General features: G+C 39.8%; 1 protein-coding gene across 2 annotated transcripts in view; it reads left to right on the forward strand.

Moving 5' to 3' along the window:
* The first annotated feature begins 4,376 nt into the window (after positions 1-4,376).
* The window catches only part of AHCYL2 (adenosylhomocysteinase like 2), a 174,522-nt gene continuing 150,962 nt past the window's right edge, over positions 4,377-27,936 (forward strand). For both annotated transcript variants that reach the window (XM_082399186.1, XM_082399187.1), the window contains exon 1: positions 4,377-4,796. In XM_082399186.1, the coding sequence (XP_082255312.1) occupies positions 4,434-4,796 (363 nt within the window). In that variant the 5' untranslated portion in view covers positions 4,377-4,433. The remainder of the gene's footprint in view (positions 4,797-27,936) is intronic.

The raw sequence follows: 27,936 nt of genomic DNA on the forward strand, positions 1-27,936 counted from the left end.
GGGAAGCCCTTTTTTTTTTTTTTTTAAATTAGAGAAAAAACGTGTATTGAAGATCTGAAAAACAATTCCTAAGAGATCAGCTTTTCCAGAAAACTGCGGCTACCCAATGCATTGTACCTATCATGTTAAAACATGCACTGGACACAAATATAAAAACCACGACTAATGTAAAATTGTAAATCCACTATACTTCAATTAAAAAAAAAATAAAAACCATGAAATAAGCCACCATTTCTCAACAATCTGAGCAAAGATAAACTGCATCTTTCCTATTTTTAATTTCTTTCTCCTTTTTTTTTTTTTTTTGGCAGTGCCGTGTGGCTTGTGGGATCTTAGTTCCCCGACCAGGGATTGAACCCAGGCCCTTGGCAGTGAGAGCGCAGAGCCCTAACCACTGGACAACTAGGGAATTCCCAATTTCTTCCTCTTTTTATTTATTGAGTTAAAAAAAATTTCTGCTAGTATGCTTTCATTTTAAAGGTCTCATGTTTGTTTTCTGAATGTTCACTTCTTGAAACAGCATGTTCTTTCACAAATAAAATATCTTAAGCCTCTGAGGATATTGATGATTTTGGGGGGGGGTGCCGGTCTTGATTTCTTCTTGATGCATAGCCTCTGTTTCTTCCCAGTTGTTTTTTTCTGCTTGCTTATGTTGATCTCTGTCTTCCATATTAAAGGTTTTCTTGTATAACCTGTGACTTTATCTACTCATACTTAAGAGTGTAACACTAAGTAGTTCTCTGGAAACTCTGCGAACATGGGTGTGGTCTTCACCGAGGGTGATCTGGCTGGCCTATTTCCTTGGGGAACTCTTAATGTTATATCTTCAAGTTTTCTCTCTTGGACTGGTTAGATTATCTTAGAGAAGTTCTTCCAGTCTCCTGCATGGAAGATACATTTCTGCCTGCCAGGGTCTGGAAGCTGAATGAGCCAGGTGAGGGAAGAGGACCTGTAGTCTAAATATTTCATAAACTAAATAGTTCATAAACTTGTGCTTAATTATCCTGTTTCCATTATGGTATTCCCATCTGCAACTGTGCCGTGTCCCTTAGTAACAAAGATGGCGGAAGCAGCAGGTGTGTAGGATAGAGTTGAGAATGGGTGAGGAATGTGCCCTGATGTTTGGCCTCAAACAGTGGATGGTGCCTGGATAAATAGAGGATGAATATCAGTTTCTTTCCAGTGTTCCAACTCCTTATGTTTTGTAACCACATCCCATTGAAGAATTAGTTCATCCCCTCAGTAATCAAGTCTAGTGGCCGTCCAGGTAGGCAGCTGCTGCCTATGAGCTTCAACACAGGCCAGGTGGCTGTACCACAGCTCCCTTGTGCATTAGGGGGAAGAAAGAAATCAGTTATAGAGCTGCTAATCTCTTCTCTGACAGCTGGAGGATGAAGCTCTAAGCTGGTTCTTTATAATAGGAAGGAAATTCTGAAAGACAGAGTGTGAAGAGAAAGCTTAAGAAGCCCTTGTGTCTGGTGGACTTGTGGGCTTTGTGGAAATGGAAGTGCTCAGATGCCTTCCAAATCACAGTGTTAGGCACAAATTTTTGAAGGCCAGGATACAAAAGATTCCATTCAGTGTAGGACAACTCAACAAATGAACAGATTTCCAAGATAGCAGTAGCACAGGGAAGGAAATCAAGGCAGGTGATTTCTCCCTCTCCTTCTTGCCAGGGGAAAAATAGCTGATCCAAAGACTAGATGTCCAGTGGCCTTCTGGGGTTGTCAGGGCAATCACTCTCCGAACAACCATAAACTGTAAGATCTCCTTTGCCTCAGTTTCTCTGAGAACGGAGAAGAAATGACCTTCCCCATAATCTGTCACCCAGAGTCAATTGTATTTTAATGTATTGCTTTTTTCAAGCATTATTTACATAGTTAAAATCTAATAGAACGTGCAATTCTGTTTCCTGCTTTTTAGCTTATTATTTTATCATAAGCATTTATTTCCCTTCATCATTAAAAAAAGTTCTTGGCCAACTTAATTTTAAAGGTTGTAACCATCCCTCTGTTGTTGGACATTAGTATCAGATAACTTTTCATTATCCAAAATAAAACTGCCATACATGTCTTTAGGTTTACACCTTTTAAAATAAATTTAAAATTTTAAAATAATACAGAAAAGTACAAAGAAAAAAAAAAAAAAAACAAAACTCACCCCAAGGACTTCCCTGGTGGCACAGTGGTTGAGAATCTGCCTGCCAATGCAGGGGACAGGGGTTCGAGCCCTGGTCTGGGAAGATCCCACATGCCGCGGAGCAACTAGGCCCGTGAGCCACAACTACTGAGCCTGCGCGTCTGGAGCCTGTGCTCCGCAACAAGAGAGGCCGGGATGGTGAGAGGCCCGCGCACTGCGATGAAGAGTGGCCCCCGCTTGCCGCAACTAGAGAAAGCCCTCACAGAAACGAAGACCCAACACAGCCAAAAATAAATAAATAAAGTGTAAAATTAAAAAAAAAAAAAAAAACTCACCCCAAATCCCATCACTTAAAGAAATCACAATTCATATTTTAGTTAATATTCCTCTCTGCTGATACACTCTTACCTGAATTTCATATTATCTCCCTGAAACTGAGCAAGAGTCTGCAGTGCCCTCTCGGGTGCTCCTCCGTGTCCCGTGTTTCTTGTTTGTAGTAAAGAAAAAAGAAAAGGCTTTAATCTCCTAGGTCTTCCCCAAATTCCAAAGAGCAGGCTCAAGCATTAATAGGACAATAGAGTCACAGGACATAGTTCCAGTTCCTCCTGAAGGGATATAGATAACAATCTGATACGTATCTTTGAGTTCTACAGAAACTAAGACCCCTACCCAGGTGGAGGATAGTGACTACATGCACGTGACCACAAGCATGGGCACCGTAGGCTGGTTGGAACCAGAAGGTTGAGATTCCGGAGACATCACCCTGTTACTTCACCACCGACCAATCAGAATTAAGTCACACATCCTGCAGCCCTAAATTTTGTCTATCAGGGAGGTCGGGCTTTTTGAGCACTAGCTGCCTGTTCTGCTTGGCACCCTGCAATAAACTTTCCTCTGCTCCAAACTTTGATTTTGGTTTACTTGACCTCATTGTGCCACTGGCACACGAACTTGGGTTGGACATCTATTAGAATTAACAGGGCAGGAATTCCCTTGCCGTCCGGTGGTTAGGACTCCGTGCTTTCACTGCCAAGGGTTCACTCCCTGATCGGGGAACTAAGACGCTGCAAGCTGTGGGGAGGGGCAAAAAAAAAAAAAGAGGAAATTAATTAACAGGGCAAAAGAATTGGCCTTGTTTAAGGCAACAGGTAATTTTTTAAATTTTAAATTTAATTTATTTAGGCTGCGTTGGGTCTTCGTTGCTGCGCGTGGGCTTTCTCTAGTTGGGGCAAGCAGGGGCTCTAGGTGCTCAGGCTTCAGTAGTTGTGGCTCTCCGGCTCTAGAGCGCAGGCTCAGTAGTTGTGGCCCACAGGCTTAGTCGCTCCACAGCATGTGGTATCTTCCCGGACCAGGGGGCGAACCGATGTCCCTTACACTGGCAGGCGGATTCTTAACCACTGTGCCACCAGGGAAGTCCCCAACGTGTAATTCTTTAGCCTTGAAATTTTGACCTAGTGATACCTAACTTCTTTTTTTGGACTGATGTTAAATTCCAAGCTCGGAATGTTCCAGAAATCACCACAGCAGGCAAGGTCCTAATTTATTCCTTCTAAAAACAAAGCCATTAAAAGTTCGGAAAGCTGTTAGGGTCCCGATTTCATTGATGCAGAAAAATCAAGTCACTTTAAGCCTGAAGTCGGCGCTCTCCCCACGTGACACCGCTTTTCCTTTAAATGCCTGCTCACATGATCGTAGACTTGCACACTCGGAGGCAATTTACAATGAATGTTAGGGTAGAAAGTCATTCCTCCCCCACTATCTTAAACAAGCTAGTGTGTTTCTAGCTAGGGTTTCTAGCGTTTGTTCCCCGGAAGCCGCAACTCCTCTGGAGACTTTCTCTTCCTCATGTCGTGTCACCCGTTGTCACTCCTTTCCGTTAGTCACCGGCACTAGAGCTCCATCTCTACTACAAAATCCCGCTTGCTGGAGGAAGAGGGACTGGGACTACAACTCCCAGGGGGCATCGTGCGCCCAGCCCTCGGCGGCGCGCAGTGGTGGTCGGGGGCTGAGGTCCGACTGTCTTTTCTCCTCATGCGGCCCCGAGCAAGCGCACTACAGGTTCCGTGGCTCCACGCGAGCGAGCTAGCCAGGGCGGGGCGGGGCGGGGCGGGGCGGGGCGGGGCGGTGGGGGAGAGGCCGGGGCTGGCTGGCGGGCGGGCGGGCGGAGGAAGGGGGTGGGAGCGGAGGCGATGGAGGGGAGGAGTGGGGGAATGGGGGAGGGATGGGGAAGGGAGGCGGGAGGCGGGGCCGAGCAGGAGCTGGAGTCTGAGCCGGCGGTTGCAGTGGAGGCGGTGATGTCGGTGCAGGTCGTGTCAGCAGCGGCTGCCGCGAAGGTGCCTGAGGTGGAGCTGAAGGACCTGAGCCCCGCCGAGGCGGAGCCGCAGCTGGGACTGAGCACGGCGGCCGTGAGCGCCATGGCCCCCCCAGCAGGCGGCGGGGACCCTGAAGCTCCAGCTCCCGCGGCGGAGCGGCCGCCGGCCCCTGGCCCGGGATCGGGGCCCGCTGCGGCTCTCAGCCCCGCCGCTGGGAAAGTGCCTCAGGCGTCGGCCATGAAGCGGAGCGACCCTCATCACCAGCATCAGAGGCACCGCGACGGCGGCGAGGCCCTGGTCAGCCCCGACGGCACCGTCACCGAGGCGCCGCGCACGGTCAAGAAGGTATTGGGGCCGGGCTGCCTCTTTCGGAGAGCGAGGGTGGGAGGGGGAACCGCAGATCCTCTCGGCGCTGCGGCACCACCCTCCAGGCCCTCCCTTCTGATCGTAGGAGCAGAGAGATCCCTTTTCCCCTTAAACCCGCTCTCTCAGAGATGTTCCCACCCGGGCCCCAGTGCTGGGGAGCGAAGACTCCCGGTGGTACGGCCGTACTTAGCTGGGAATAACATGGAGGTAGTAGCGCTCTCCCCTGCTCCTTGGAATAGTATTACCCCTCTCTGTACTCCCAACATACTCCCGTGTGTATTTTCCAGACTATCGGGGAGAAGACCCCGATGGTGTAGAAAAAGCTTACTGCTTATGAGAGCTCATCCAGCAATAAGGGTGGAAAGAGCTTTTCTATTTGGAGATCTTTTCTATAAGGAGTAGTTACCTCGCACTGAGATCCTCAGTTGTGTGGTTTCTGTACAGATGATGATTTTCTGCCTTTCTGTGGCCAAGCGCTTCCATCGAGCAGTATTGATGCCGTGCCCTTCATTCCAGATACTGCAATATCCTTACATCTTCTCTGAATGTAGAAGGGTAATGGAGAGATTCTCTTCACTGTTTTCTCTTCAGAGGTTTGTCCTCTCTGCTCAGTAGTTGGTCACCAGGATTATTAGACTGTGTATGAAGAGAATGATTGTTTTATTGGTTCTTTTATTATGATCTGAAAGTGTTAGGAAGAAATGCTTCTACTTTTGGGAAAGGTGATCACTGTGGGGTTTTCTATCTCAGCTGTCAGCTTCTTTCAGATATAGTTTTGAAGAGGCCGTAGCCTCAGAACACCAAGGAGTAGGTGTGCCTAGATGTTTGATATTCCCAGTATTACCCTTACAATGGCTATCTGTGGTGTGTCTATCCTCTCATAAAGCAAATCAGTACGGAAGAAAAAGGGCAAATGTTGCAAAAACAGATGTGGATCGTATTAAAAGGGATTATCATTTTAATTTCCGAGGTATAATGTGAACACAGTGATTTATAGGTTTTTTTACTTTGTGAATGATTTTTTAAAATCAATTTAATTTATTTATTTTTGGCTGTGTTGGGTCTTTGTCGCTGTACGCGGGCTTTCTCTAGTTGCGGCGAGCGGGGGCCACTCTTCATTGCGGTGCGCGGGCTTCTCATTGCGGTGGCTTCTTTGGTTGCAGAGCACGGGCTTCAGTAGTTGTGGCTCGTGGGCTCTAGAGTGCAGGCTCAGTAGTTGTGGTGCACGGGCTTAGTTGCTCCTGGGCATGTGGGATCTTCCCGGACCAGGGCTCGAACCCGTGTTCCCTGCCTTAGGCAGGCGGATTCTTAACCACTGGCCACCAGGGAAGTCCCCTTGTGAATTATTTTTAATTGCTTTATCAGAACAGCAAGGAAGTGATGTGAAGTCTGCATTGGTTTCACTGTGCAGGATTCAGCTGAGTTGGAACCTTGTATCCAGCCTAACTTTGGTTGTAATAGCCTCATTATTAAGGTATGAAGCAGAGAACCCTTCCATTTTAATTACCCAAATATGGGTGATAACATCAGAGGGAAGACTGAATGAATTTGTTTAATGGTGCTTTAGGACAGTGTCTTTCTCATTTGCATTATGAAACTTCTCTGGGAGGAATTATAGGAGGAAAGAGAGACAGCGCAGGCACCAGTGCTGGTAGTACCTAGATTTGAGTCTGGAAATCTGAAATGTATTTGTAACTAGTTGAGGTGCTTTATAACTTTGGCCAAATCCAGTGATTAAGGGTCTTTTTGTGTAAAATCTGTATTTTGATTAGGTCTCTTGAGGGTAAGAGTGTTTAACAAATTGCCTTTATTTAGTTTTTTGGCCTTGTCATGAAGCTTGCGGGATCTTAGTTCCCTGACCAGGAATTGAACCCTGGGCCACAGCAGTGAAAGCACGGAGCCCTAACCACTGGACCGCCAGGGAACTCCCCAACAAATTGCCTTTTTTTTTTTAATATTTATTTTTATTTATTTGGCTGCATCTGGTCTTAGTTGCGGCATGTGGGATCTTCGTTGCAGCACGTGGGGTCTTTTTGTGTGGCCCGCGGGCTCAAATTACCTTTAGAACATGGGATTTACAGTCAAGTAGACCTGGGTTTGAATCCTAGTACCCCCACTAACTAGCTTTTGGGTAATTTCCAAATTCTCTACATCTTAGTCTTCTCTTTTATAAAGTGAGGTTACTAATACAATTGAAGATTAGAAATATTTGTAGAGGGCTTAGCATTGAACTTGGCACATACAGTGAGGGCTTAAGAAATTACAGCAATTATTAAGAATTGATTTTATTTTTTTCTTCCTTCCATCGTGGCTTAAGTGCACCACTATGGCTTCCTTTAAATGGTGTATACTATTCAATACATTCTATATAAAGCAGTGAAAAAATCACAGGCCAGCATCAGTCTGTTTTTCCCAATTCGAGATGTGTTTCTTGATCATTTTCCTTGTTGCTGAACCACCTTCTTCCTGTTTTTCCAGCATCAAAATGTAGGTCCCATGATTCTAGATTTACTCAGCAGCCTCAAGGCTTGGAAGACAGGGCTGAGCTTGCCTTACAATGTTAATTGCAACCAAAAACCAACTTCTGTACTGGAAGTTAAGCAGGCAAAGCTCCGGGCAAGGATGCAGCTGTATGACACAACTACAGGCATTGCTGAGCTACTTTTGGGGGGCAGAATCTTTAACTTTCTTGACATCGAATTAGCTAAATTAAAACAAGTTCATGAGACTGACCTTCTTTCTTCAAGTTGAAAGTCACCTCCCCAAGGGACTGCAGTGTGATATTTTGATTTGTTAAGCCTTTCTTGATTTTTAATTTATTTAAATAATCATTCTGACCTTGACTCCCTTCTGCTTTTATTTTAGTGTAGGGAGGGACTGGAGGTACTTAGGATTGAAATAGCTACCTTTGGCTATGTAATTGGTGACCGTTGCTTTTATTTTGTAACTGTCACATACAAGCTTGTTTATCTTAAGCATATTTCCATTGATGGTTTCCCTTACTCCATTTGTGTATCTGTCATCAGTTTTCTTAGTACTGTTACTCTGTTCAGTCACACAAGGGAAATAAGCTTTTCATAAGAGCTAGACTTTCCAAGTGCAGCATTTAACCAGAATGAACATATGGTGTGCAGGTTACTCAGTCCCATCTTATCTTTGGCATCTACCTCCATCCTGTAATTTGTGGTGCTCTGGGGATCAGATCTTGTCACCGTGGCTATCATATATTTGTATATAATGTTTTTCTGCGTAAGTGAACTCAACAAACCAAAAATCTCTGTAAGGAGTGATTTGTGAAATAGCAAGATAAAGTCCACAGTGAATGCAGTTGCAGTAGTTGAGAGGATTTCTTCCCTGTGTTCTTGAAAATGGGGTAATAGGAATGTCACAGCACAGCAGGGAAAACAAGGCAGGAGAGGATTTATTTCAGAAAAGTTAAAACTTTCTGACAATAAGGCTGTGAGCCTAAGAACCACAACTAGTTTGTGCTTACGTCAATATCAGTAATGACCATGTTCAAGCAGATTCCTTTTTTTTTTTGGCAAATGAATCCACCTTGCGCTGGCTTTGTTGCTGTCAGCAGAGAATGAGTTGAGCCATGCTAGTGCTTTCTTGCCCTGAATTCTTTAAGCTCTTTATTTGGTTAATTATGGACTACTAAAATGAAACCTTTTGGATATAGTCATGGGAACAGGGGAGCAGTATTACTCCTTTTGCCAGTTAGGAAAGTACAGCCTTGCAAAATGTTCAGTAAGGCACTTGGCAGATTGACTGTAATAACAGTTACCATTAATTGGCCCTTTATATGTTATTGGCATTTTTCTAATCCTGACAGCTACACAATGAGATATAAGTGGCATTATCTCCATTTCACAGATAAGGAAATGAGGTCCAGAGAAGGTAAAGTGCCTTGACCAAGGTTATACATCTAGAAAGTGGCAAAGGTAGGACTTAAAACCCCTGTTTTAAATCTTGGTCTGTTTCCAAAGCCCGTGTCCTTTTTATTATGCCACACTGATTCTAACTTTTTAGTTGCTGGGCTCTGGCTTTCTCCCAGAAGTCTGTCAGAATACTCAGTGAACTCTAAGTTATGTCTTTCTGGTTTAAGACTTAGGTCATCCCAAATCCAAAGTAAGGAGGGTCTGAATCAGGGCTTTAGGAAGAGGACGGGAAAAAGTTGTACAAATGTAGAATCTCAGAGAATTGTAAAATTATGAGAGAGGGAGAAGAGGATCTTATATGTATATAAAAAAGCATTTCAAGATCAATGATGCATTTTCACATTAGTAATTTAGTGATAATTTGAGAGATGTATTCTTATTTTTAAAGTTATAAATAAATCAGGAGTACCCGAGGACTCTGCTCCTCCTTTCTGTGCAGCTAACAGTTTTCCTTGTTCTTTAAGACCCACCTTCTCTTATGAATCAATCTCTAGTTAAACATTTTGAAAATTAGAAGGGGAAGCATATTGTTATGTATTCCTGCTGTGTCCCAGGCATTGTATTAGAGCTTTACATATACTATTTTATTTAAGCCTTTTAAGAGCTCTCAGAAATAGGTAGTGTTATCCTTGTTTTATTGAGGAAACCGAGGGTTGGAGAGATTAAGGAATTTGTCTCAAGGTTACACGTTTAGTAACTGTGATGTGAGCTAACAGAACTGTTTGACTCTCATGCACAAACTCCATTGCTTTTCTTCTTTTTTTTTTTGGGGGGGGGGCCCAGAGGCATGTGGGATCTTAGTTCCCTGACTAGGGATCAAACCTGCACCCCTTACATTGGAAGTGTGGAGTCTTAACCACTGGACCGCCAGGGAAGTCCCTCCATTGCTTTTCGTTCTTTTTTTTTTTTAATTTAATATTTATTTATTTGGCTGTGCTGGGTCTTGGTTACAGCACGTAGCGTCTTCACTGTGGCATGTGGGATCTTTAGTTGCGTCATGCGGGATCTAGTTCCCTGACCAGGGATCAAACCTGGGCTCCCTGAATTGAGAATGCAGTCTTACCCACTGGACCACCAGGGAAGTCCCTTCATTGCTTTTCAATTGAAGTATTTCTCTGTTCAAAGCTTAGCTTAAACCTTTCAAATCTTAATCTGTATATTTTTGTGGATGTTTCTGTTATTTCACTAACAGGCGGTTTTTATTTATTGAGCTTATTTAATGGTCTTACCATTTATTTATGTGAACATTTATGAATTTTCTGAGAAGGCAGCCCTTATTTTGTATAATTTCTGAATTCTCTTCTTCCTGGGAAAGACGGAACATTAAGAGCTGTTTTAGGAGGTTGCTCAGAGCTGAAGTTGCAGTTGTGTATTTAATGTCCTGAGGAAGACGACTTAGGTCCTTAGTGTCTAGTTAATAGAAGAAATGGATAGTTCATGAAAAGGGAGAGTGAGTTTCTTTATTATATCATTTCCTTGAAAGCGTTCTCCTCCCCCACAGTAAAAGAAAAAAAAAAGGAAGAGATTTGTTGGGATCTTCATTCAGACTTCATTCTTTCTTGGTAGTCCTTGTTTAAATAATTCAGAGAGGTACAACTGAGGTGGATGGGAGAAGAGTAAATCTTGGCAGCTGCCCCGATCCACCCGCCTGCCATCGTGTTCAGGTGGTATGCACAATTAGAGGAGCTGAAATTCCACTCCCCCAATAAGAGGTTTAGTTAGATTGATCAGGTTTCTATGGAATTTGGAGGAGCTTTTTATAGTCTGAATGACCTATGGCCCGAGATTTGGTGAGAGCTGAGCAAAGGAGAAAGCAGTGGAGTGAAATTTCTTCTGTAATGGTTCTAAGTAAAACTACTTTGATTAAATTCAATAACTTAAGCCATATGATGTGTATGATTTTCAGTTCCCTCTTCCCCGTCTATATTGTGCAGCAATTCAGTTAACCATTTTCCCTCTTGGACACTGCATTAATAGCTGGTGATTTCCTATTCTTTTTTTTTTTTTTAAGGGTCTTTCAATAGAAATGGATTGGTTTGGGGCACCTGCTTCTTTTTATCTCAGAACTTACATTAAGGAAGGGTATAGAGGTTCTAGAGCTGCTAGTTGAGTTTCTCTAAGTCAGACTTTTCCTTAAAGCCTTTCTGAATACTGCAAAGCTGTCACTGAAAGTTAAGCAAGCTGAGACTTAAACTGGCTTCATCTTCCCTACAGATTTATCTCCCGCAGTGTTCCAATGTGAACCCTTCTGATCATTCTAAAAGATATGATTTGATATTGTTGACTACCTTTTCTTGGAAACTCTTTTCTCGGCTTCAGTTATGACTTCATTTATGGCTACCATTTACTGAATACTTACTCTCTTCTAGGCATCTATCTATCTCATCTCATTTAATCCTCATAACAACTTTATCAGATGACTATTATTATCTTTATTTTATAGATTAGAAAATATAGGCCCAAAGAGAGTAATTAACTTGCCCAAGGCTTTGCCAATCTTTGATGCCTTTGGGATCAGTGAGATGAAACACTGCCCACAGCAATAGTGAGAGGCTTTGCCACACTGCCAACCCCTTACTTTTCTGATTAAACGCCCATGTGAAATTTGCTTAAGTTATTGCACCTAGGCTGCTGAGACTATTCTGCAACCTTTTGGATCCCAGGATCTACCCTCTTCCAAGGGGAGGCCTCACATCCCTGTTTACCTCAGTCACTACCTGACGCCTAGTCAACCATTGTCTTCCTAATACTCATTCCCTTAAAACTCTCCTCATCCTCTCAGCCAGTCCAATCTTCCCGAACCTTTCCACTGTGTTCTCTACAACTTGCCCCTTCATTATCAGTGAATCTTCTTGTAGCATCAGCCTCTAGCAGCAAGATCAAGTTACAGGGGCAACGGTGGCACCTGGCACCTGGTATCCTGAACTATAATGGTGCAGCCCAAGCTGCAGCATCTCCTGCTTGGCATAAGCAAACATGACATCTTTTCCAAGCCCATTCTGTGGTGGTGTTTTTAACTGTGTAGCCCTGAAAGCTACCTCATGTCCTTTCTGTAAATTCTTTTTCTGTCCAACTCAGCCAGAGTTGACTTCTGCTGTTTATGGAACTCTGAGTGACGCACTGGTTGAACCTAACCATCTGCCTTTTTAGTTGCCTGCATCGACGGAGCTGAGAGTTGCTAGAAAAAATCAGAAAACCAGGTAGATCGATGTCACTATAAACTCATAGTCGTCAACCTCATATGCTTGATCATCGCTGCCTCGTAATGTTATACATTTTCTAGTAAGGTTACTTTCACACTCACTGCAAATGATTATTTCATACTGTATCTTTTTACTTCTAATTTCATGTGTGTTCTTTTTAAACTAGTGATATGCCTTATACTTGTTATAAAAACAGAAACCACCAAAAGGGAATTCCTTCATCTTTGTACCTCCCAAATCTACAAACCTACCTCCATCTGGGGTTCATCTTTTTCTCTTTCCCTCATGTTATGATAGGGGAAGATGTGTCCTTCATTCTGTCAAAGGCCGGTCCCTCCACAAGTGTTCTAATCACGTTCTCCGGTCTTGTTTTTTTTTTTAAGATTTAATGTTATTTATTTTTGGCTGCATTGGGTCTTTGTTGCTGCTTGTGGGCTTTCTCTAGTTGTGGTGAGCAGGGGCTACTCTTCGTTGTGGTGCGAGGGCTTCTCCTTGCGGTGGCTTCTCTTGTTGTGGAGCACGGGCTCTAGGCGTGCGGGCTAAGTAGTTGTGGCACGAGGGCTTAGTTGCTCCGCGGCATGTGGGATCTTCCCAGACCAGGGATAGAACCCATGTCCCCTGCATTGGCAGGTGGATTCTTATCCACTATGCCACCAGGGAGGTCCCTCCAGTCTTCTTAAAGAACTTCTTCCTTTGGTTATTTCCTCTTTCTACTAGAGCCTTTCCTACAGATTTCCTTGCTCTAATCTCTCCCATTTTGAAAACCCTGTCCTCTAACCTCCATATCTCCTTTCTGCTACTGTCCTATCTTTCTACTCCGTTGTGCAGCTAAGTTTCTTAAAGGAGTTTTCAGTGTATGCTATATACACCTTTTGTCTTCCCACACTCGTTAACCCACTCCTACTCTAATACTCTGACCCACATGACGCCCTCTTGCTGAAGCTGGTAATGTCCATCAGATTGAGAAACATGGCTATCTGTTTTTTCATCCCTCATCATATCGGACCTCTTGGCAGCATTTGACACCAGTTTCTTACCAAAACACTCTCCTCTCTTGGCTTCCATTACCCTCCTCTTTACTAGTTTTCCTCTTATTTCCCCAGCTGCTCCTTCTCAGTCTTCTTTATGGGTTCTTTCTCCTTGATCCTGGTTGCTCTGCTCTTTCCATTGTGTTTTCTCCCTAAGTCATCCACAGCATTCCTGTGCCTTTGAGTATCATCTACATACCAACAACTCCCCGGATTATTTCTTTAGCCAGGACCCCTCTCCTGAATGCCAATCTTGTGTGTGTACAACTCCCTACTTGCAGTTGGACTTCAGAACTAATGTCGAAAATGGAATATTTATCTCCTGTCTAATCCTCAAAATATGTTCTTGTTTTCTTCATATCAGTAAAATGGTAGTTACATTATTTTTTGCCTTTTTAAAAAAAAGTTGTTTTTAATTACACAAGTAATGCTTGAATGTATTCTTGTGAAATAATTCAATCTAATGAAGGAAACTCCTTCCTTGGCCCTCAGCCAGTCTTGTTCCCCTCCCCAGAGACCTCTGCTATCAACTTATCTTTTTCAACTTTACATTCATATTGTACATAGAGAAATTGGTAGTTTTATAATAACTTGTACATAAATAAAAGTACATTTTATATATATATATATATATATATATATATATATATATATACATTTATATATATACATTGTTTTGCAGGTTGCTTTTTCCACTTAACAGAATGTCTTGGAGCTTTTTACATATCATTACTTATATATGTATCTCATACTTTTTGACTGCTGAGTTGATTTCCAAAGTCTATACCATTGTTGTCTATTAAACTATTCTGTTGATGCACATTTAACTTAATTTTTATATGCTGTAGTAGCTATCTGTATGCATTCTTTTTGTGTACATGCATAAGTGTTTCTCTAGGATAGATAACCTAAAAGTAGAATTTTGGAGTTGAAAGATATCCACATTTTAAACTTAATACATAATATCATGTTGCCTTCAAAAATGTAGTACCATTTTACACATCAACTAACTATATACAAGATAACCTTTTTACTACACCTTCACCAATACTGTATATTTTTACATCTTTTATAAGAAAAAAAGACATAAAGATGTAAAGATGCCTTTTTTTAAAGGCATTTACTATTTTTTTTTTTTTTTTTTTTTTTTTTTATGGCTGTGTTGGGTCTTCGTTTCTGTGTGAGGGCTTTCTCTAGTTGTGGCAAGCGGGGGCCACTCTTCATCACGGTGCGTGGGCCTCATTATCGCGGCCTCTCTTGTTGCGGAGCACAGGCTCCAGACGCGCAGGCTCAGTAATTGTGGCTCACGGGCCTAGTTGCTCCGCGGCATGTGGGATCTTCCCAGACCAGGGCTCGAACCCGTGTCCCCTGCATTGGCAGGCAGACTCCCAACCACTGCGCCACCAGGGAAGCCCCCTTTACTATTGTTTTTAATTGGTACTTTTTTCTGCTTATAGTGAGGCTGAGAATATTTTCATGAATAAATTGGTAGTTTATATTCTTTTTCTTGTAATTACCTGTTCATATTTATTCATTAACAAATATTTATTGAGGGATTACTATGTGCCAAGTGCTGGGTATTCAGCAAAATAGATGAAGATCTCTGTCCTCCTATTGACTTGCCTTTTTCACGTTGGCTTGTAGGAATTCTTTATATTTTCTGGATATTAATTCTTTCGTTGTTGTTGTTGGCCGTGCCACGCAGCATGCAGAATCTTAGTCCCCAACCAGGGATCGAACCCACGCCTGCTACAGTGGAAGCACAGAGTCTTAACCACTGAACCCCCAGGGAAGTCCCTGGGTATTAATTCCTTGTGTATATGTTGCAGATATTTTTTCTACTCTATTTCTTGTTGACTTGTAAGTTTGTTTATATTAAAAGTTTTTATGTAGTCAGATTGGCCATTTTTTTCTTTTTTGGCTTAAACATTTTGTGTCTCAGAATGGCCTTTCCTACCCCAGGTTTATAAACAAGTTCTTTTATATTTTCTTCAGCTGTTTTCATGGTTGTGTTTATTATCTTTTGGTCTTCAGTCCATCTGGAATTTATTTTTGTTTGTAATATAAGATAGGGACTATTTGGAATGTAAGATAGCTCTATTTGGTCCCAAATAAAATTTAATATTATACTTGCTCGGGTTTGTTCTCTTTTTTTTTTTTTCCTCTTTAACTTGTGCTTCTTAACAGTTTTTTAAAGGAATTTTTACTACATTCATGTCTGTTGTTTCTGTGAGAGAGAAAAGATTATCCTTCCGGATGCTTGTTTAATAATCTCCCCCAGTACATTCTGAGCTTCTTTTGTGCAAAAACCACTTATGTGTTGTGTGCTGAACACTGCTAAGTGGTAGGGTTATTAAATCAAAATAACATTCTTGCCCTCAAGAAGAGGGTAGGGAATGTGGATAGGAAAATAAATAAGTACAATCTAGTTTAGTATGAGCACCACTGGAAGCAGGAATTGTTGCAGTTTGTGGAGGTCAGCATTGAAATGGAGGTATATCACCTTAGGAAAATGAGTTGGTTGTCCACCCAGGAAGCTTCACAGTGTAGTGGAACCTTTGTGAGGTTTCCATGTTCCAGCTTTACAAATCCAGAAATTCACATTTTTAGTACACTTAGAGTTCATTCACCTCTTAGGACTGGTTCATTCAAACCAAACTCACAAGAGACTCATTTAAAACAAAATGATAACTTCTAGTTTATGGTCAGAACAGAACTTTCAGGCTAATCTGAAATACATGTCAGGAGACTTTGGAAAGTCTACATGGGAAGTCTAATCATAAAGACAGTTTCTTAAGTTTGGAATCTTTTAGGTCCTTGCTACTCAAACCAGTCTATGATCAGAAGCATTGGCATCGCCTTTGATCTTGTTGGAAATGCACAATCTCAGGCAATTGGTTCTGTACTAGTGCATACCCACCAGAACCTTAGTTTTTTATTCATTGTTGAATAATGTTGGCTTAGCAGTTGGCTTATTTCATGTTTCTCTTTTATGAAATCTCAGAGTAGAGAGGCAAGAAAATCATTTTAGGGTTTTGTGGAAGGGCAGAAATTTATAATAAAACATTATAAGACTTGTAATGAAATATTTGATAGACACAGAGACGGAAGCATAGACGGGCACAGATATACAAAGACAGACATACACAGAGATTCCCCCACATACACAGAACCCCTGAAGACTCCTCCACTCAGACACTGCCCCCCGCCCCCCCCCCCCCCCACCGCCAGACACACACACCCACAGAGAGCGTCTCCACAGAGTCCTGGACTTATACCCACAGAGACACCCGACCCAGACTCACATGCACCCTGAGGCCCGGTCCTATACAGAGAGATATACACACACACACACCCCCAACAGGTAATGTGTAAAACTCAGATTTTCATAGGACTTGAGTAGTGTTCTCCATAGCTATTTTGAGGAGAAGGGATGAGTATACTCTCTAAGGTACTTTTATCTGAGCCAGAAAATGAAGCAAAAATAGATGGGCTGCCACCAGGTCTGCAGAACAGTGAATGCTATAAAGTTTTATTTGAATTCCTATTTCTGGAACTGCTTGTTCCTGGGCATCATTTTCAGCTTGATGTACTCATCATGCTTGGATGGAAAGTTATTCTCTTTCTCTCAGGAGCTTGTATGCTAGATTGCTGGTTAAGCAGAGTTCCATACTCAGTGCCCCTGGATGCTATCTGAGTCACATAAATCTGCCCAGAATTGGAAGATCTAGAAACACTGTACCTATGTAGAAGACTCGTACTGAGTCCTCTGTGGGTGTGTGGGATTGAAGAATGTAGAGTGGAGAGGGAAAATTATGTTAAAACTAGAAAGAGATGTAATTTGGGGTTGTTTAACCTGTTGGATCATTCATGGTATAGGTTTGCATAAAGATCTGTGATGAAGCTTCAGAGTGACTCAGGGGAATAATTTAGTTGTAAGTTAAAGGATTTAAAAACTATATGGATGTGGGCTGGGGGTTGCACACTGTGTTGTTTGATAGATCATTGGTATCCACGTACCCAGGGATTTGGCTTGGGTAGCATCTTGGAGAGAAGTATCTTGTTAGGGAAAAAGAGACTCGACTGTACAGCATGTTTGTGCCTAAATACTTAAAAGTTTCTATCACACTGAGGGAGTAAGGCACCAGAGAGACATTAGTAGAATAGTTTTATAAATGTAGGTTCCAAAAGGAGATAAATATTTTTCTCTTGCTCCCTGGTACATGTATATGTATTCATTTGACCAAAAGCCTGTTAAAAAAATTGTTTTTCCCAAGCATATGGAAGAGTACAGAGAAAATTGTACTCACTGCCCAATTTAACATATGTTAGCATTTTGCAAAATTTTCTGTAGATTTTTTTTTTAAATAAATTTATTTATTTTATTTTTGGCTGCGTTGGGTCTTTGTTACTTCGCGCAGGCTTTCTCTAGTTGCGGTGAGCGGGGGCTACTCTTCGTTTCGGTGCACGGGCTTCTCATTGCGGTGCCTTCTCTTGTTGAGGAGCATGGGCTCTAGGTGCACAGGCTTCAGTAGTTGTGGCACACAGGCTTAGTTGCTACACAGCATGTGGGATCTTCCCGGACCAGGGCTTGAACCCGTGTCCCCTGCATTGGCAGGCGGATTCTTAACCACTGTGCCACCAGGGAAGCCCTGTAGATGTTATTTAAAAGATATAAAACATTGTAGATAAAATGGAAGACTCTTTGTACCCCTTCTCTGTTTATTTCCTTTCTTTCTTTCCTTCTCTTTCTCCCAACACAGAGGTAACTGCTCTTCAAACTTTACTGTTTATAATTCCCCTTCATGTTTTAATACTTTTGCTACATATTGTTTATCAGTATCAATTGTATATCAGTAAACGATATATAGCATTGTTTTGCATGTTTATAAACTTAACATAAGTGGTTTTATAGAGCAGATATTTATTCTGCAACCTACTTTTTTCACTCAACTTTGAGTTTTAACCAGTCTGAAACGTGTAGATTTTCCTGTTGATTAATTTTAACTACTGTGTAGTACTTCATTGTATGAATATACCACTTTTTACCCATTCCCCTTTAATGTTTCCTTTTTTTTTTTCTGGAGTGAACATCCTTAATCATGTTTCCTTATGCACAGTTCCTTTTGAGCGTTTCTCTAGGATATATCCCTATAAGCAAAATTGCTTCAGGTATGTCAACTTTACCAGATACTCCCAAATTGCTTTCTAAATTGATTTTATTAATTTCTATTTTCTGAATCCTTACTAATATGTGCAATTGTCAGGCATTGAACTTTTGTTCAGTTGAACTACCAAGGTCTGGTAGTTGTGAAATGGTATCTCTGCTGTTTTAATTTGTATTTCCTTGGATAAAGTGAGATTGAGCATCTTTTAATATGTTTGTAGTCCATTTGGATTTACTTTTTTGTAAATTGTGGTCTGTATTCATATCCTTTCCCATTTTTCTTTTGGGATCTTATTGGCTTTTATTATTGATTTGTAAAAGTTATTTATTTATTTTAAAAATATTTATTTATTTGGCTGCACCGAGTCTTTGTTGCTGCACACAGGATCTTTAGTTGCGGCACGCGAACTCTTTGTTACAGCACGTTGAATGTAGTTCCCTGACCAGGGATCGAACCCAGGCCCCCTGCATGTGGAGCGCGGAGTCTCAGCCATTGGACCACCAGGGAAGTCCCTGTAAAAGTTCTTTAAATATATTCATTCTAATCCTTCATCATATATATGTGTTGCAAATATCTTCCAGTCTGTGTCTTGCTTTTTTTTTAACTTATGACTTTCATACAGAAGTTAAATTTTTTAATGTAAAGTTGATCAGTTTTTTTTCCCTCTGTGTAGTTTGTCCTTTTTGAGTCTTGTTTTAGAAACTTTTCCCTATCTTGAGGTCATATACTCTTCTATATAGTCTTCTAACATGTTTAATTTTGTTTTTTCACAATTTAGTCTTTAATCTGTCTGGGATTTATTTTTGTTTATGGTGTGAGATAGTGATCTATTTTATTTTATTTTTCCATATGGATAACCAATTGTCCCAGCCCTGTTTGTTGACTAAGTCTATCCTTTCCCCATTGATATATGTTGCCACTTTCTGTCATATGCTCTGTATCCATTCTGTTCTGGGTGGTCTCTTTGTTGATCTCTTTACCAATACCACACTTTTTTTTAAATTACTAGAACTTTATAATAACTCTTGATGTTTGCTTGGATAAGTTCCTCCTAATGTAGTCTTTAAAATTTTTAACAGCTTTATTGAGGCAAAATTTACATAGGGTAAAATTCACCCATTGTATATTCAGTTCAATGACTATTAATAAATATATCTGTAGAGTTTTTTTTTTTCACTATGGCAAAAGATATGTAAAACATAAAATTTACCACTTTAATCATTTTAAAGTTATATAGTTCAGCAGCATTAAGTGTATTCACATTGTTGTGAAACTATCAGCACCGCTCACTTCCAGGGCTTTTTTCATCTTCCCAAACTGAAACTTCATTATACCCATTAAAGAATAACTCCCCATTCCCCTCTCCTGCCAGTCTGTAGCAACCACCATTCCACTTTGTCTTTATGAATTTGACTATTCTAGGTACCTTATATAAGTGGAATCATATAGTATTTGCCCTTTTGTGTCTAGCTAATTCACTTAGCAAAATGTCTTCAAGGTTCATCCACGTTGAGGCTTGTGTCAGAATTTTATTCTTTTTTAAGGCTGAATAATATTCCAGTGTATGTATATGCCACATTTTGTTTAACCATTCATTCATTGATGAACACTGGGTTGCTTCTACCTTTTGGCTGTTGTGAATAATGCTGTTATAAACATTGGTGTACAAATACCTTTGAGTCCTTGTATTCAATTCTTTGGGTATATACCTAGAAGTAGAATTGCTGGATCATGTCTTAATTCTATTTCTAATTTTTTGAGGAACTGCCATACTGTTTTCCATAGCAGCTACACCATTTTACACTCTTACCAGCAATGTACAAAAGTTCTAATTTTTTAACATCCTCAATATCATTTATTTATTTACTTACTTAGTTATTATAATAGCTACCCTAACGGGTATGAAATATCTTAAAAAGTTGCCATCACAGTCTAGTTTAAGAGCAGTTTTGTTTCCCCCAAAAATCCCTTTTACTCATTTGCAGTCAATTCTTGCTCCCACTCTCCACCCCAGGTAATCATTCATTTGCTTTCTTTGTCCATAGATTTGCCTCTACTGGAAATTTCATGTAAATGAATCATGCAGTATATGGTCTTTTGTATCTAGCTTTTTCACTTAGCATAAAGTTTTTGAGGTTCAGTTGTATATCAGTAGTTTACCTTTTTATTGCTGAATGGCATTCCATTGTATGGCTATACCACATTTTATTTATCATTTTACTCATTGATGGACGTTTGGATTGTTTCCAAGTTTTGGCTGTTTTGAATAATGCTGCTGTGAACAATCATGGAGAAGTCTGTGTGGACATATATTTTAATTTCTCTTAGGCGGCTATCTAAGAGTAGAATTGATGGGTTATGTGTTAAGTTTAACTTTTTAAGAAAATGGTAACTTTTCCGAAGTGTTTGTATGATGTTACGTTCCCACCAGCAATGTATGTGTTTTGATTTCTCTACATCCTTTTTTTTTTTTTTTAATTTTATTGAAGTATAGTTGATTTACAATGTTGTGTTAATTTCTTCTGTACAGCAAAGTGACTCAGTTATACATATATATGTATATTCTTTTTCATATTCTTTTCCATTATGGTTTGTCACAGAATGTTGAATATAGTTCCCTGTGCTATACAGTATGACCTTGTTGTTCTACATCCTTTCTAACACTTGGCATTATCAGTCTTTTTGATTATAGCCATTTTAGTGGTTATGTAGTGCTATCTCGTTATGGTTTGAGTTTGCATTTCTCCATGGCTAGTGACATTGAGCATCTTTTCATGTCCTTCTTAACCATTTGTATATCTACTTTGATGAAATCTATTCAGATCGTTTGCCCATTTTTAAATTGGGTTGTTTTCTTATTATTAAGTTGCAAGAATTCTTTCTATATTCTGAATACAAGTCCTTTATCAGGTACAAGATTTGTAAATATTTTCTCCTAGTCTGTGGCTTGTCTTTTCATTTTCCTAATGATTTATTTTGAAGAGCTAATGTTTCTTTTTTTTTAATAAATTTATTTATATATTTATTTATTTTTTGGCTGTGTTGAGTCTTCATTTCTGTGCGAGGGCTTTCTCCAGTTGTGGCGAGTGGGGGCCACTCTTCATTGCGTTGCGCAGGCCTCTCACTGTCGCGGCCTCTGGTTGCGGAGCACAGGCTCCAGACGCGCAGGCTCAGTAGTTGTGGCTCATGGGCTCAGTTGCTCCGCGGCATGTGGGATCTTCCCAGACCAGGGCTCGAACCCGTGTCCCCTGCATTGGCAGGCAGACTCTCAACCACTGCGCCACCAGGGAAGCCCAGAGCTAATGTTTTTAATTTTGACGGAGTCCAATTTAATCCTTTTTTAAGAAATGTGCTTTTGGTGTTATGTCTAAGAAATCAGTAACTCAAGGTCACAAAAATATTTTGTTTTCTTCTAATGGTTTTATAGTTTTAGATTTTATATTTAGGTCTGTGATCCATTCTGAGTTGATTTTATTGTATGGGATGAGATATGGGCCTAATCTTTTTTCCTTCATATGGATATACAGTTGTCCCAGCTCCATTTGTTGAAAAGACTGTGCTTTCCCTGTTGAATTGTCTTGACACCATTGTTGAAAATTAGTTGTTTGTAGATATGTGGGTCTATTTCTGGACTCTATATTCTGTTCCAATGATTTGCTTATTTATCTTGATGCCAATACTATACTTTCTTGATTACTGTAGCTTTATAGTAAGTACTGGAATTGGGTAGTATAAATGCTCCTATTTTGTTCTTCTTTTTCAAAATTATTTTGGGTTTTGTAGGTCCTTTAAATTTTCATATAACTTTTAGGATAAGCTTGTCATTTTCTATGAAAAAGCTTGCCAGGATTTCGATAGGGATTGTGTTGAATCAATAAGTCATTTTGGGAGAATTCTCATCGTAATGATATTGAGCCTTGCAACCCATAAACGTGAAACATCTCTCCATTTTTTTTAGCTATTCGCTAATTGCTCTTAGCAACGTTTTGTCCTTTACAGTGTACAGGCTTAACACTTCTTCTGTTAAATTTATTTATAAGTATTTTTTTTAGATGCTATTATGAGTGAAATCGTTTTATTTTATTTCAGATTGTTTTACTAGTATATAGAAATACAATTGACTTTTTTTTTTACTGTGATAGATAAAATATACACATTTATCATTTTAACCAATTTATTTTTTAATATTTATTTATTTATTTATTTTTGGACGCGCAACGCTCAGCTCGTGCAATTGTAGTTCCCTGAGCAGGGATTTAACCCGGGGCCACGGCAGCGAAGGTGCCAAGTCCTAACCAGTGGACCACCAAGGAATTCCCTCATTTTAACCATTTTAAAGTGTACAATTCATTGGCATTAAGTACATTCACAATGTTCTATAACTGTCCCCACTCTCTATACCCAAAACTTTATCATCCCCAAGAAAAACTCTGTACCCATTAAATAACTCCCCTTTCCCTCCTCTTCCTAGCCCCTGTCTCTATGAATTTTCCTTTGGGTACTTCATAAAAGTGGAGTCATACAGTATTTATCCTTTAGTATCTAGCTTATTTCACTTGGTATAATGTTTTTCAGATCCATCCATGTTGTATCATATATCAGAATTTCATTCCTTTTTTTTTTAACGTTGTCATTCTTTTTTTAATTTTTAATTTTATTTATTTTTAATTTTTTTGGCTGCACCATGCGGCTTGCAGGATCTTAGTTCCCTGACCAGGGATTGAACCCATGCCCTCAGCAGTGAAAGCACGGAGTCCTAACCACTGGACTGCCAAGGAATTATACCTTCATTCCTTTTTAATGCTGAACAATATTCCATTGTATCTATATACCACATTTTGTTTATCCTTTCCTCCGTTGATGGGCATTTGTGCTGTTTCTCCCTTTTGGCTATTATGACTAATACTGCTATGAACGTGGGTATATAAAGATCTATTTGAATCCCTGTTTTCAATTTGGTATATATCCAACTGAAATTTGGATATATACCTACTAGTAGAATTGATATTCGTATGTCAATCTTGTATCCTGCAGCCTTGCTAAACTTGTTTATTACTCTAGTCGGTTTTTGGAGATTCTTTAAATTTTCTACATACAGGATCATGTCATCTACAAATGACCTCTTTACTTCTTTTCCAATGTGTATGCCTTTAATTTCTTATTCTTGCCAATTGCACTTCCTAGAGCCTCTAGTAGAAATGGTGAGAGCTGACATCTTTGCCTTGTTCCCAATCTTAAAGGAAAAGTATTTAGTCTTTTACTATTAAGTATGATGTTAGCTGGTGGTTGGTAGGTTCTTGGATGTTAACTGGAAAAAAAATGTATGACCTAAAAGTTGAGAATTATGTTTTCTTCAGCAGACTTTATGAGGACTTCAAGCCCAGAAGACAGTCTCTCAGATAGCTCTGAGGGACTGCTCTGAAGAAGAGGTAAGGGAGGAGCCAGGATATGGAGGGGTTTTTGCAACAAAGACCAGGTAGTCGGAACATCAAAAGATTACCATTAATTAAAGGAAACCAGTTATCTCAGGTTAATGAATTTAGCATTTTTCTATGTATGGGAAGATGCAAGAGTCTGAGCTCATTGAAATCATTCCTTTAATACGCACCTTAGCTATCTGGGGCCAGTATCTTGTTCTTTCCCATCCTGAGTCCTTTCAGGGTGCACCATTGGGGATGGCAATAGTGGCTGAGGGCTTGGTGAGGGGGTATTGTCTCCATCCTGAGTTCCCTCAGAGCTCACTGTTGGATGTGGTGGGGGGGGTGGCTGTTGTGGCTTGATGGCTGCAACATCCTTTGTTTACTGATTTGGCAGGCAACATTTGTCATTCACATGGGCCTGGCAGGAAGTGACCTTCCTTACTTACCTGTGAGCCTGAGAACTCTGTGTGCCAGTTACCAGCCTGGTTTTTCCAAGAGGGCTTTGTAAGCATTGGCGCCATAAAGTCAGCCTTAGTTTCATGAAGCTGTCTAATTGTATCTGATGTTATGCATCTTGTGGCCTGTTTCAAGGAGAACAGATTCTTATTTAACTTATTAAAATAACTATGTTGCCATGAAAATAAGAACACTTAAAAGTGTTCCAAAAAAAAATTTATATATTCTCCTACCTGAGGAATCAGGTAGGAGAAAATATAAATGTTACATTTTAGTTTACCAAGGTATAATCTATTAGATTGCTGTAAGTTATAGATAGTTTAAGAGAAAAGGGAAAGGAGTTCCTTATATCTGGAAAGTAGAACATTAAAGAGCCAGCAAAATTTCAAACAAGAAGGCCATAAAAAGTCAAAATCCTTCTTTATCAGTTCGTTCAGTCCCATGTGATTAATTTGTGTTTTGCTTGATCTTGGATTAGCAGTTTCAAACATTTTCAGAGAAGAATCTGAGTAAAACAAAAACTCTCTGTGCATAACAAAAAATTTAAAATCATTGAGGTTAAAGATTTGATGAAAGTTCATTTGATAAGGAAATCTGGATATTTCTATGGCATACAACATTTTGGCATAATAATAAGACAATGAAGATACTGACAGATTTCTATGAACTTCATGCAATTTCTGGAATACCTATATTATTAACATTTACCTATAAAAAATATAACGTAGGTAAGCTTAAGCATCCCTTTTTATTTGACAGCATTTTCCATGCAACATAATATATCAAATAAATGAAATTATTATTATTTTTTAACATTTCTTTTTACAAAGTAAAAGAACAAATCCTTTGATTTTCGAGGAGCCTTTGGGACTCTCTAGTTTGAGATTAAAAAGACTTCATTTAGAATTTGATTTTAGGAAGTTTGTCAAAAATCTCAAAAGGTTTGAATATTTGATTATATAGGGTCCGAGGTCACTATGATACAATACTTAGTTATCCATTTAACCAAAGTGATAATAAAAAATTTTAAAGGCAAATATAGGAAGTAATATAGCTGTAAAAGAAAAAAAGAAAAGAAAAAATTTTAGCTCATTCAGTACTGCGAAGACTTTTTTTTTTGAGTAATCAAAGACATGATAAAGAGAATATGAAATACAGGACATTATTTTGATAAGATATAAAATCTTTGTTTCTTAGGCAGATTACTTAAAGGTAAAGAAAAACCTTACAGTTTCTTGGACTTCCCTGGTGGTGCAGTGGTTAAGAATCCGCCTGCCAATGCAGGAGACATGGGTTCAAGCCCTGGTCTGGGAAGATCCCACATGCCACGGAGCAACTAAGCCCGTGAACCACAACTACTGAAGCCCACGTGCCTAGAGCCCGTGCTCCGCAACAAGAGAAGCCACCACAATGAGAAGCCTGCCACTGCAACGAAGAGTAGCCCGGCTCGCCGCAACTAGAGAGAGCCCACGCACAGCAACAAAGATCCAACACAGCCAAAAATAAATTAATTAATTAATTAAAAAAAAAAGAAAAAAAGAAAAACCTTACAGTTTCTTAATAAGAGCAGACAGTAATCCACTAAAACTTTGTCATTCTAGTTTTGCATTAGTATACTTTTGATATTAAGGCTCATCTTTTATTTTTAACTTGTAAATAAGTCCTTTCAATCTTAGCAGTTTGAGCACACATAAAATTCCTTTTCCACAAACGTTCTACACATTTTAAAATGTTCATTTAGTTTTTTAGTTCATCTTTCTTATTCTGGAACAATCAGTCATTCTAGTTTAAGACAAAACTCTCTTTTCCCCTAGCAAAAACACATCCTTCAAACCTCATACTTTTCCTTATCAAAAACACATCTTGGACTTACCTGGTGGTGCAGTGGTTAAGAATCTGCCTGCCAATGCAGAGGACCCAGGTTCAATCCCTGGTTGGGGAAGATCCCACATGCCATGGAGTAACAGCCTGTGCACCACAACTACCGAGCCTACACTCTAGAGCCTGCGAGTCACAACTACTGATGCCCGTGTGCCCTGGAGCCTGTGCTCCACAGCGGGAGAAGCCACCGCAATGAGAAGCCCGAGCACCGTAGCTAGAGAAGGCCTGCGCACAGCCAAAAATAAATAAGATTTAAAAAAAAATTTAAAAACACATCTTACTTTTCTTGCATATTTTGCATAGAGTTTTTTTAACTCATTATTCCTAGTAGTTTCATTTACGTATATTCATTATAATTTTTAACCATTAGTAACCTTTCTTTTACTGAGAAAACTAGGAAGTAGATAATGAATTGACTCACATACCAGCATTCTATAGCAGGTTAGCAAATTTTATTAATATACCATATCTCACATTTTTTATAGGTGTATTCTGTTTCCTCATAGTACAGTTTTTCAGTGTGATAAAGGACACGTTTACTAACAGAACCAAATATTTTTTTATCTTTCTGTAAAAATTAAGCCAGAAGTAGATGATTAACTTGTATTTAGCAATTAATATTTCAGCATTTTACCTTATTCGGAGCTGGACCTAAATATTCAATGAATATCTGTCATTTAACTTAGTATATATAGCTTTAAGGTTTCAAGTTACCAAAAAGATTTTGGAAACTGTTTTTAAGTAAACATATTATAAAACATATTTAGTGTTAAAAGGTTCCTTTATAAATTTTTATCCCACTTAGATTTATCTAATTTACTCGTTTTTATTTTTATTTTTTAAATTTTTATAAATTTATTTATTTATGGCCACGTGTGGTCTTCATTGCTGCGCGCAGGCTTTCTCTAGTTTGCGAGGAGTGGGGGCTACTCTTCGTTGTGGTGCGCGGGCCTCATTGCAGTGGCTTCTCTTGTTGCGGAGCACAGGCTCTAGGCGCATGGGCTTCAGTATTTGTAGCACTTGGGCTCATTAGTTGTGGCTCGCGAGTTCTAGAGCGCAGGCTCAGTGGTTGTGGTGCATGGGCTTAGTTGCTCCGCGGCATATGGGATCTTCCCGGACCAGGGCTCGAACCCATGTCCCCTGCATTGGCAGGTGGATTCTTAACCACTGCGCCACCAGGGAAGTCCTATGTACTTGTTTTTAACAATTATCCTTACTTATTTTAACAATAATTTAAAAATTATGAATTTTTTAAACATAATTTCATGAAAAGCTAGCCATCATTGTAAGTTGTTTTTTTCTTCTTGATGAATCAGGCAAATATCAAAAGAAAATCACAGAAGCAAGGGGAATTCCCTGGCAGTCCAACGGTTAGGACTACACGCTCTCACTGCTGAGGACCTGGGTTCAATCCCTGGTCAGGGAACTAAAATCCCACAAGCCTTGTGACGTGGCCATAAAACAAAACAAAACAAAACAACAACAAAAAAACAAAAGCAAGGAATCTGAAAAGTAAAACATGGCTTTTTTATTTCTGCCATGCTTGACATACATCAAGAAATTCACTTTGGGACTTCCCTGGTGGTCCAGTGGGTAAGACTCCACGCTCCCAATGCAGGGCACCCGGGTCCGAACCCTAGTCAGGGAACTAGATCCCACATGCCTGTCTCAACAAAGATCCCGCATGCCGCAACTAAGACCCGGCACAGCCAAAATAAATAAATTAATTAATTTTAAAAATTCACTTTTATTGTACATTTTGCTTTTAGGTAGGATTTATAGTTTTATAACCCTAAACATCTAGTAGGGATAGTATTAGCTTCTTGACTAGTAAGCTTTTTCCTGGGTAGGAAAAATTGTGTATCTATCTGTATTTTAATACTGACAACTCTGAAAATATACATGTTTTTATTAAACTCCAAATTTTAAATTAGCCTTTTTTTTTTTTAAGCAAAGATTGTCCCAGATCACATTAATTTGAAAAGAGCATTTGGATTACTTCCTATATTTTTGAGAGTTTTA

Source organism: Balaenoptera borealis (genome assembly GCF_965194805.1).
Source record: "Balaenoptera borealis genome assembly, chromosome: 7".
Classification (NCBI taxonomy): Eukaryota; Metazoa; Chordata; class Mammalia; order Artiodactyla; family Balaenopteridae; genus Balaenoptera; species Balaenoptera borealis.